At 36.9% G+C, this 12368-nt stretch overlaps 1 protein-coding gene across 2 annotated transcripts in view; it reads right to left on the bottom strand.

The window, feature by feature from the left end:
- LCLAT1 (lysocardiolipin acyltransferase 1) overlaps positions 1 to 12368 on the bottom strand; it is a 187014-nt gene that overhangs the window by 112084 nt on the left and 62562 nt on the right. For both annotated transcript variants that reach the window (XM_004777892.3, XM_004777893.3), the window contains exon 3: positions 3212 to 3410. In XM_004777892.3, coding sequence (XP_004777949.1) covers positions 3212 to 3410 — 199 coding nt within the window. The remainder of the gene's footprint in view (positions 1 to 3211; positions 3411 to 12368) is intronic.

Genomic DNA, 12368 nt, shown 5'->3' with positions numbered 1-12368 from the left:
TAAACAAATTAAACATGGACCAGCCAATCAAGCAGCCAATCAAGTTAAAATAGTATATATGACATTAAGAGAAAATTTAATGGTTCCTAAAGCCTGCCTAAACATGTTTGGCTCAAATGTTAATTTCATAGCAAGAGATAAAATATTCTGTACTTAGGTTCGAGTCAAAGTAATACCTAACTGGAGAATGGAGGTTTTAAATATATTACTTATTATATTAAACAGAAATAAAACTTTGGCATTAAATGATAATGCAACTGCTTTTCTTGTACTTCAAATTCATTGTTCCTTCATATGCAGATATAAAATTTTTATTTTACCAGCAACTTCTAGCTTAATTTGCTTTCTTGAAAACCAAGCCTAGTCACTGTATAATCAATATGAAGTTATTCGAGTGAAGACAGTAAGGACTTGTGGAAGAAAGCCATCTAATGAGAAGCCAGAGAGGGAAGGAGGCATGTTTTTTCGATTGTACCAGTCTGGAGTGGAGTTTCTGTCTGACTGACAGTGGAAGGAAAAGAAAACGTGTTGTTTCAAATACCACAGATTCTCATTGTTCTTAACAAATCTTGGTAACTTTCTTGAATAAATGTTCATTTGCTGTATGACCTTGGGACCATCTCGAGAGACTTCATTGTTTTAGAAATTTTCACCATCTCACTAGGCAGTGGGGTCTGTGGAGCTACTCATGCTGTCATCCTGGAAGCCCCTCTCATGTCATTTATGCCCAGAATGTTTTCTTGGGTTATACTTTTGAGTGTCTTTTTTAAGGGCTCTAATTACATACATCCTTTGACTTCCTTCCATTTCAACTACTTTTTGACAATTTTTTCCCCTCATTTTTCATTCTCTTTGTTTTCCTATACATTTCTGATAGGACTTTGCCTTCTTGTCTTTTTTTTTTTTTTTTTTTAACTTCAATCGATTCCCCTTACATTTTTCTTGTTTTCTTGACTATTATTGTTCTTCGTATTTCTCAAAGTGGTCTTTTTCCCCCCATACTCTTAAATGTTTATTTGATGACATTTCATTCAGTTGATAGTATTGTGTTATAGTGTAGCTTTTGGATTTTTCAGTTCCACCCTCCACCTAAGAGATTTCTTTTATAGATTAAAAAATTATTTTATGGCAGTTTTTTATAGGTGTATTGGGGGAGGGGGTGAAGAAAGGCTATTATTTTTTGCAAGCTTTTTTATTCCTGCATAATCTTTAATTTCCTCATTTTCCTCACTGCCACACCTCTGTGGGGAGCTAACTCTTCTCTTTGTATCTGACTGACTCTTCTTCAAAAACAATGGTTCTCTGAGGCTGCCTCTTCACATCCCACTGTCTTTCTAATCATTTCCCTATATCATGTGCTGAGAACCATTATGTCCTGACCTGTGTTCAGTATTCTGGAACTTAGTACTAGACTTTTCCTTTTTGAGGATGCCTTAGCTTGTGCTTTTTCTTACTTGTCTGTGCCCCTCTACTCTTAAGCCTTTAGAATTTATTTATCTATAAGACAACTAGAAGGTTATGATATTCTTTATTTCCTAGTCATTCTGAAGAGATGGGTGATCCACGTTTTTATTTCCTGTTTATTTGATCACTTTTTTTAACTCTGAGAAAAATCAGACTGCTGCCATTGTCCTCTAAAAACCTTTGTAAGCAAAAAATAAATAAAAAAATAAATAAAAACCTTTGTAAGAAGACTTTTAATTATGGATTTAATCTCTTTATTAGATATAAAACTGCTTCAATTTTTCTTCACTGTTCAGACAGAATTATCAGTTGCATTTTTTTTCTGTACCTAATTTCCTGATTTCATATAAATTTTCAAACTTATTTGCATAAGTTTTTAATATTCTGTTACTCTATTTTATGTAGAATCAGGAACAATAAACAAGACATCCTCATTCTTGCTACTGGTAACATGTGCCTTCTTTCTTTCTTGATCAGTCCTTTCAGGAAAGTAGCAGCTTTAGAAATACTGGTAAGTTCTTTGACATTTCTGTCATCAAGAACTGAGGTCTGTGGGCACCTGGGTAGCTTAGTTGGTTAAGAACCTGCCTTTGGCTCAGGTCATGATTCTGGAGTCCCAGGGTCGAGTCTGGCATCGGGCTCCCTGCTCAGCTTCTGCTTCTCCCTCTGACTGCCCCCCCACCAATGTTGTTTCTTTCCATTCTCTCTCTCTCAAATAAATAAGTAAAATCTTTATAAAAAAAAAAAAAAACTGAGGTCTGTCCTCTCCCCCTAGATCTCTGAAGATAGTGACTGCTTCCATCAATAATATACCATGGATGTGACACTATATGAATTCTGAGGTCATAAAATGCCTTGTAGTTTCATGCTAGTTTTATGATATTAACTCTAAAGGAAGTTAGTTGCCATGTAAGAAATCGGACTGTCCTGAGAGTACAAACCTCTTTACTAGTCCATTCTGAGGCCAACACCTACCTTTTTGCCCTCACAAACCCTCAACCATTTCAGTACACTGACAAGGGCATAGTTTGGAAGGCAAAGAATTCAAATAATCAATGTTCCATTGTGTAAACCACAGAAAAAGAGATATAAGAGATAAAGCTGTCAGGGAGTTTTCCTATACCCCTATGTGAACAGCTGGTTTGAATACAAATTTAGTCTGCTCCCTACCCCATTTCATATTAAATGGAAGAAGGAGATTAAGGTGTAACATGCCATGCTGCAATACCCCTACTTCTCTACCATACAACATGCTGTACTGCTAGGAATTTTAATATCGTATAAAACCAGCAAAATGAAAACTTAAAAACAAAAACAAAAGAAGCTATGGACTGGGAAAGTTCAGAAAATCCCAGCAACTAGTATACTGCTAAGAACCAATCGGTAAGCAATTAATATTTGTTAGATGAATTTGAATGAGTCAGTTCATTTTTTTCTGGCCTAAATTACCACAAGCATTACATACAATAAAAAGTTACTTAACTATTAATTGGTATCCTTCCAAGTGCTGGTCTCTCTGGGACCATATCTACCTCCTTGAAAGGAGCTTCTTTTCTCAACATTAAATATTTCAAAAAAGAGATTAAAACAGTCAGTTGTGCTTGATGTTTTTAGGCTAGTAAGAAAAAATGGGAATAATTTTAATACTTAAGTGGAGTTTAACAAGTTATTCTGTAATTTTAGGGCAGGGGTCAGGAAGTAACATATTAAACGAATGACCAACTTAAAATAATTTGTGATAACCTACCAAATCCAGGAACACTTTTGAGACTAGCTTTGAGGCAAATTTTCTCCAATCTGAGGTAGCTATATCTCATCAGACAGTTCCACAGGAATAGCCAGTCCATTCTTGTCCGATGATTCATGATAATGACACTTCTTTCCCCAGGAACAAATGCATCACCTGTTATAATCACCTTCACACCAAACATGGTCTCCAACAATGCCTAAGGAATAAATAATATAGACATGTAACAATTTAAAGTTATGCTTTCCCATAGATAAATTATATCATGTACTGTAAATAAACCTGATTTCTAATAAGTCAAAGGCATAGTGTTTCTCAAGATTATTGCTTCTAGGGGCACCTGGGTGGCTCACTGGGTTAAGCCTCTGCCTTCATCTCAGGTCATGGTCTCAGGGTCCTGGGATCGAGCCCCACATTGGGCTCTCTGCTCAGCAGGGAGCCTGCTCCCACCTCTCTCTCTGCCGGACTCCCTGCCTACTTGTGATCTCTCTCTCTGTCAAATAAAACTTTTTTTAAAAAAGATTATTGCTTCTATAATAATCTGAAAAAAGAAGTTAATCTCAAAGAATGAGAATACAAAGGCACTGTTTATATTTTTAGTGTTATTAATTTAGGTTTCTGACAGTTTCTTAATTAAAGAAATGCTAACTTTCACTGAAATCTTCAGGATATAATTTTACCTTAAAAATAAAAAAGTGTAAAAAAAGAAAGAAAAAAGTGTAAAAGACATGAAAGAAGATTTCACTGTGTAATTTCTTAAGGCTATAGATACATTATTACTTTCTAGAAAGGAAAATCAGGAAATTTAACACCGAGTATAGGGCTGAGGGACAGAAAGTCAAAATTTTCATTTTATACCTTTCTGTATTACGATCTTTTTAAACACATACACATATCTGTTTAGCAATATAAAGGATAAAATAACTATATGTTTATAAACTTCTGCAGCCCCAGTACCCAGTACCTAGAAGATGCTCAAGTATTTACTGAATTTGGAACTTTTCTGATAAGCAGGCACATAAATATTTAGAAGAAAATATATTACATACTGGTTTTGTGGAGGGGGAAAAAAAACAGAAAATAAGAAAACCTGATTATTAATTTCAATCTCTTATTTAAATTTTCTAGTAATTTTTAAGTAAAAAATTTACTAGATAAAATATGACTTCACTATTAATGGAAAAAAGGGATTGAAAACCTTTGTGGAAGTACTGAGCACATAAACTGCAGTACAGCATATAACAGAATATGGAGCAATAATGCAAGTAAACGAACTACAGGTATCTACAACAACAGAGATGGCTCACTAGCATAACAGCTGAGAGAAGCAAAACAAACAAAAAGTGCCATATATAAAACTTCCTAAAACAGACCGCAACTAAGATATTTTAGGAGTAAATATATAGCCAATAAAATTATAAAGAACAGCAAGGGAACGACTATCTTATAGCTCAGGTTAGTGCCTGCTTCTATTAAGGAGGAGATGATTGTTACTTCTCAGCCCTCTGGCAAACCACCTACCTTCCAATACTCTAGTTCTTGAACTGGTTGATAGCTACACTCTACTAGATTATTTTAAAGTGTGCATTTATGTTTTACAAACATTGGCTATATTTGTTGCATTTCACAAAAACAGGACTTCAAAATAAACACAGGACCAAGAAAAAAAAGGCTAAAAGGAATATTAGCTAAGGAAAAGTCAGAAATGTTTTATGTCCAAAGAATTATGCAATCAGAGTGTTAATATCTTAACAGAGTAAAACGATATCCCACAGATCCCATCAAGTTACTTTCCCAGAGCTGAGATTCACTTTAGGGCATGGGTGTTTAAGCTGACATCAAGTCCTAGAAGTATGGCCTTCAGGGAGTAAATAAAAACGAACACCTCCGGAAAATGTATACAGAGGTATTCTGCTCAATGCCTGTAGTTTTCATCTGATTTTCAAAAGGGTCACTCAAATAATTATAACCCCCACTCCAAAGTCTTGGAAAGTCAAGTCCTAGGTAGACTTCTTGATAGAGAGCCACGGCAGAGTCCTCTAGGCTTGGACCCGCAGCAGAAACTGTCTCTCTCTTTCTAAGTACACAGGACCATCAACTCCCAAAATGAATCACTGAATTACATGTCTCAGCCCAGAGGACATGTGTGAAGACACCATCTATGGCTTATTAATTGGGTCCGGCTCCACTTCATTTTCCAAAGGATACTTTACAGTTTTTATAAAAAACTAAAATGCAGGATGCCCTTCCCTTAACTGGTAGAAAGATGAAGTTGACTGTTAATTGTGTGTTGTGCCACATAAAAGAGTCAAAAAATCTTAAAGCCTATAAATCCCAAACCTCAACCCTCACCTTTTAAGTGCAATTTTTAATACATGTATCCCGTGGATCCCAAATGTCAAAATAAATCCAGACTATTTGTCCAGGAGCATATCATACAGCATTCTCTCCCTTGCCATCCAGCACTTCATCAGAATATGCCTGAAAGTTATATATAACCTTTTGGACAGCCTAGATCTCAAACTCACATTAATCATTTGTAATACCAGACAAGACCTATCTAGTCAAGTTATTTACAGCTCCTGCAAAGGCAGAACTACAAATATTTACTACAGAGAGATAAGGTTATAACATGGCTAAACTGCAGAATTCAAATAATTGGATTAAAACTGATTAATCAGATTAAGAACTATTCTAGAAAAAAATGTGAGAATACTGTCTTTTTTCCTAGTCTAGAATAGAAACTAGTATAGAAGAAAAACTAATCTTATAAAATGTAATAATGGTTTATGGAAGCAATTTCTGATGATCTTTTATAGACCACTAATCACTACCTCAAAGTGTTCTACCGTGTCTGAAAACACAAAGATGAGAGGTTCCCCTTCATGATCACAGAGAATCAGTTTTGCCATCATGGCCCAAGCTCTCATTTATCCTTCCGATGAATCTTTATTTAGTCTGAGGTAAAAACAACTCTGTGGCGCTCCCCTTCTTCTAGTCTGCCTGGGCTTTTCAGACTTCACTTAGGCCCAGCTCTTCAAATCCTTAGCTATTTAAAGTCTTGCAATCCCAAGCCATTCATCACAGTATCCCTTCTCTTAGTGGCAGTCTAGGTAGAAACTATACCCTGTATCTGTTGAACACCTGTTTTATTCTAGGACTGGACTGTAATCAGCAGGCTGTGGAAGAGACTTGCCTCCTACGTGGGGAGTTATCAAATGATCTCTAACTTCCTAAGTCATGACTAGGGTGAGAGGACAGAACCCCAAATAATTCAGCTACGATTAGACCACTGGAAAGACTCCCAACTTTGAGAAGCAAAAAGTGTTCTGGGCGCATGCAAAGTCTGATCTTGACAACAGTGATTATGCTGAACGAACTGTCTGAAAATGAAATGAATTAAGACCTACACTCCCCGCTGTAGGGATGTACCAAGAGAGAATGGTCACTCTGCAGACTGTTCTGGAAGGAATTCTTACACAGATAGGTTAGACGAGGTGACCTCTAAGTCTCACCTAACTCTAAGATTCTAGAAGATTTTACTGGGGGACCTCATTTAAAATGCAAAATCCTCCCATGATCTCCCTGATATGAGGAAGTGGTGATGCAACATGGAGGCTTAAGTGGGTAGAAGAATAAATGAAACAAGATGGGATTGGGAGGGAGACAAACCATAAGTGACTCTTAATCTCACAAAACAAACTGAGGGTTGCCGGGGGGAGGGGGTTTGGGAGAAGGGGGTGGGATTATGGACATTGGGGAGGGTATGTGATTTGGTGAGTGCTGTGAAGTGTGTAAACCTGGTGATTCACAGACCTGTACCCCTGGGGATAAAAATATATGTTTATAAAAATAAAAAATGAAAAAAAAAAATGCAAAATCCTCCTTAAAAATGGTAAGAGAAGAAAAATCTTGTCAATGAAATCATTTTAATGCATAAGAGATGCTTACAAAAAAGATCGCCTTATGATTATTTCAGTGAAGCAGTAATTTGTTTAAATCCATTTACCTAATCTATTATTAGTGAACATTTTTTTTTAATTGTTTGGAATTGCTTAAAGTAAAGTACATGTATAGCTGAGAAAAGACTAAATTCCCTCTGAGTAAAAAAAATATATATGTATTTGTTTCGAAATAAAAACTTCTTTAGCACCTTGTAAAAGTATGAAATAAAAGATCATAAAAGACACTGACAATTTTTTGTGACTTAGCTGTAAGGCATTCAACTATAAATTTCTTAGCTGAAATACTCTGCTTGATATGCCCTTAATCATAAGCAAGGCAGTGAGTTAAACAGGTAATAGAAATTTTTTCAAATATATACTAATTTAATACTACAGTGATGGTTGTTGAATTCTGCGTGTTAAGTTCTCAAAGCAAAAGTCAGGAATAGCTGAAACTGACCACTGAAAATCTCACAGAAATGTACCTCACAGGAGACCAGTACATATCAATAAATCCAGCTCAGTTTTTTTCTAAAGAATGCTAGAACAGCTTTTTCTACCTGACCATCAGATGACGTGATTGGTCTACATGCTATTTAAAACACAAGAATGACACTCAATATAGCACCACTCACATTTCCTCTCACTTTCAACAGGGGTAAGGGTAACCCTAGATTAAAAAAAAAAGAAACACACACACATATTATCTTTCCACTCTTCGCTCATCCACCATGCAGTAGGCATGCACCTGGAATTGTATGAAGACTTGTACCATAGTGTATGGTGTAATGCTGTGTGACAGTACCAGAACTAAGAGTGACAGCAGAAGCAGCTATGGCAGAATTTGTTTAGTGAAGTCCAGCATTTCTTCCAGAGTAACAGATTTTAGTTATGTACCTAGCTGCCCAGAGGAAAGATGGTATTTCCCGGATGTTATTATAGCCGTCAGCCATTCCCTCCAACGGCATGAGCAAGAGAAACAGGTGCTCTTTGTAATTCACTGATTTAAAGGAAAGCCCTTGCTCTGGATTTCCTCCCAGACCCACTTCCTGCAGAGTGGGGCAAAAAAGTGGTAGTGACCAGTCCCAACCATATTATTATGCCAGGCTGGATGGAAGGAATCTGAGTCCCTGAATGACATGGGAGCAGAGCTACCCTGCCCACGTGGTCCTGAGGATGAATAAAGTTCTACCTTAATCAAACCACTGTATTCTGAAAAAGCTATATTCACTACCTCATTCGCTCATCAGAATAACAGCCTGAGGGAAGTAGGCAGTATTAGAACCCCTGTTTTTCAAATGAAAAGAGAAGTTTAGGGAGGCTAAGTAGTTCCGCCAAGTTCAAATGACTAGAAAGTGGTAAGGTCAGTACTGAAATCAAATGTTTGTACCAATAAGCACTCCACTTATATTGGCTCTTCGAGGAAATAGACTGATTGGACACTAGAGCATGGCAACTGCAAAGATTCCTACCAACGTAGTAACTACAAGAAAATTTTCAAAACCCTTTAGATTTTGGTAGAAGGGTGTAGTCAAAAATGTGATTCATATTCAAAAGATTATACACTGGAAAAATTAAGACTTTAAATAAAATGTAAAACAATGTATGATCATTATCAAAAAATCATTTACCTCTAAACGTTTTAGAATCAGATACACAGTGCTGAATCAGCAATGGCTCTCAAAAGATCATCTACTCCAGTTTCTTTATTTTACAGATGATAAAATAAAAATCTTTAAAAAGTTATATATTAACTTGAAAAAAGCTGAAAGTTTTCAAAATGAAATGTCTCTGGTTTATAGTGACATAAATGAAATTAGTTAACATTCAGGTAGCTTGTAGAGGACTTCTTAGAAATATGTACTTATGACAGTTAAGCTTATGTGAGCTGGGCATTATGTGCTTATTTTACTTAATATAAATATGATATTTGATGGAGAAATACTCATTTTGTAAATAAGTACTACTAGTGGGTAAGCAGCACCACAAAAACGAGTATTCCGTATTAAATGGTCTGTTTGAAAGCCACAATGAAACAATGGACATCATTTTAAAGCTAATTTAAAAATCTACCTCTAAAAAATTCATGGCCTGAGAAGTCACCTTCTGTCATCTAGCAAAGGAGGCAGTCTCTCAGGCAAATGAAAGACAAACTAGTCAAGCTGTGTGTATCTACAACCAGGCAAGATGGCTTAGATAGAACACTATTACCTTCACGAGGTCAGAGGTCCTATCTGTCCAGCTTATCATCACCTTCTAGCAATAGGCTTGGCACATGGTGGACACTTAATAAATATTTGCTGGATGAAATGTCCAGGATCCTGCTGATTACTTTTGACATAAACAACAGTTAACAAAACTTACCAAAAAAGTCTTTCCTTCTATTATGAAGGGGAAAAGAATTTTTACATAAATGTATAAGGAGTATCCATACTGATAATATGTAAGAATATTACAAATATTTGATGCAATGTACTTCCTACAGGAGAAAAAAAAAATAGGGAAGGTGGCTGTCGCTTCCTGCCCTGAAAACTCACCACTCAGCTAAGTTACAGGAAAATAAGTTTATGATGAATTAACAGATGAGAAAGCTCAGAATGTAATGAAACCAACAAAGATCCCGATATAAATTCTAGAACTTGAAAGTATGGTATTTTAAATAGAGGCAGCAGAAGAGAGGGTCAATGAACCTGGTGACTTGTACAGCAACGTAAGCATCTACCACACCCGCATCTGCAGTCCCAGAAGTAGAGGGGAGACGAAATGAAGCAGAGAAAAAAAAAAAAAGAAAAAGAAAAAGAAAATATGAGGGAATATAAGCCCCAAACATTCCAAAGTGGAAAAAGCAAAGCTACAGATCTAAGAAGCCCAATGAAACACAGCAAAATAAACAAAGAAAACTAGACCTAGCATATCATCACCAAACTGCTGAAAACAAGCAAAGAAAAAACAACACAACAACAGGGAAAGAAATCTTGAAAGCAGCCAGAAAGGGCTGCAAATACAGGGTAGCTAACTTTTCATCAACAACAGGGAGACCACAAGACAGTAGAACTTTAAAGTACGGAAAGAAGAAAAACTGTCATCCCATAAAGTTCACAGCCAGCAAACAGAATTTCAAAAACAAAGGCAAAATAAAGAAATTTTCAACTAAAAGAAAACAGAATTAATCCACAGGAGCCCTCACTGCAAGACAAGCTAAAGGAAGTTCTTCAGGCTGAAAGGAAATGATACCAGACAGAAACTCTAATAAAGGATAAAGAATACTATAAATGGAAAATACTTAGATAAATATAAGACTATATTCTCTCATACTATTTCTTTGAAAGACACGGGACTAGTAAAAGGGAAAAGCTTTAACACTCACCCTAGAGTTTATTGTGCAAGTGGATGTACCAGGCCAGCAGCAGCAGCACCGAGGAGGCGAGCATGAAAGCCCTACCTGATCCCGACTCTTCCATTTGACGCAAGGTGGTAAATATGAACTTTGGGTGGACTGTGACCGGCTAAGGGTACATTATGTGGTCCCTAGGTTGTAACTCAATTGTGTTCACAACACACACATATCTCACCATATACATAAACATTGACATACATACATACATGTCATTTTCTTTCAAAACAGATGAGGAGAGAATATTGCACAACTCATTTCACATCCTTGTTCCAGGTACTTCAGCAACCTCCGTCTTTGGCTTCTCGAAGGCTTTGTAGGACTATTCCTTACCAACCTTCCTCTTTCACTGCGAGAAATCATGCCACTGAGACTGATTTTATGAGTAGTTAACAGTTTCTCAAAATTTTTTCCCTTGAGGCATGCCCTGGCTTGAAAGAACTCGAAACTTTCTTCTTTTGAAACAGTCAGGAGGTCCCAGTGAACTTCTTACCACTGGAAGGTCAAGTACCATGTGACCCTGACCAATCCTTCAAGGTTTTCCTATCACCTAAGGCTCTAATGGCAGCAAACTGGATTTAATCTCAGCTCTGCTTATGCATGTGACCTTCAGCAAATCATTTAATTTTGCAAAGCTTCTACCTCTTCTGTAAACTTGGGATAATAGTGGTGCCTGGAATGAAGGCGTCCTCAAGTATTTATTAATAGCACCGTATCTGCCACAGAAGTGCTTAACAGCTATGACCATCATTACCCTTCAACACAATCTTGCAATTCTCCTCCTTAATCTGGATTAAATATGCAACCATACCAGTTATAGTTATTTACCATCTACCAGTTATGCTACGGTCCTTTCTTTGTGTTTATAGATTAAGTGCAAATACAGAAAAGGAAGGGGGAAGAGGAGACGAGGGAGGGACAGGGAGAGATAGGGGACACTACTTTTAGTCGAACGCTATCACATTTCATAAAACACATACCTAAATAATTTTTTTAAAAATTAACCCCTGACAAAGGACAAATTCAATTCTTAAAACTAGTCACCACAGGAATCCTTTTGAAAATATGAAAAGGGTGCACTGTAAACAGCCCCTCATCAAACTCCACCTGAGGAGTCCACAGCTTTAGTGGACATTCCCCTCCACAGATGTGACAAGGGCAGGCTGCCTGAGGGGAAACGTGCAACACAGTTCAAAAGACAAGGATGGAAAAAGATCCTTCAGCAACTGAAAGCAGAGGAGTCCCTCTTGGTATATCCTCATCACCCCCACCATGGCTGTCCATAAACCCAGTAACATTAAGTTCTAGCTGTTGCTCAGGAAAAAAAAGGAGCAGAACAGCCTCAGGAAATAGAGCCTATTCAAGATAAAGGCAATGTATGGTGTCACTCCACTTTTGGAGAAGGCACTACTGACTAGCAGCCACAGGGAAGGGCCGAAGCAGCTTCAATCCAGACGAGGGAGGAGGATGGACTGGAACCCTACAGGGCGTTGCCAAGCTCAGAATCACAGAGCTGCGCTCAGAGCTCTATGCACTGACCTTGCAGAGAATACCTGTCTATTCCAAGAATCTATTATACATTTTGTGCGTTCTTTTACCTTACAGATGTTGTTACTCTAGCCCTCAGATGGGAAACCACTTTATTATTAAATTCTGTTTTAACTGAGAAGAATTAAATCAATCACATCAATATCAAAAGTTCAAAAAAAGTGTATCTAATGTTAATTTTTGCTATTATTTTGTAAAATAAATGGAAATACAAAACTAATTATGTAATCATTTTCGATGAAGGAAAATAAACTTCATGAGGAATATAAAA

Source organism: Mustela putorius, unplaced genomic scaffold (genome assembly GCF_011764305.1).
Source record: "Mustela putorius furo isolate JIRA1106 unplaced genomic scaffold, ASM1176430v1.1 tig00000281_pilon_pilon_pilon, whole genome shotgun sequence".
NCBI classification, from domain to species: Eukaryota; Metazoa; Chordata; class Mammalia; order Carnivora; family Mustelidae; genus Mustela; species Mustela putorius.
The sequence above is the reverse complement of the archived record's forward strand: the minus strand, read 5'-3'. Positions and strand labels throughout refer to the sequence as shown.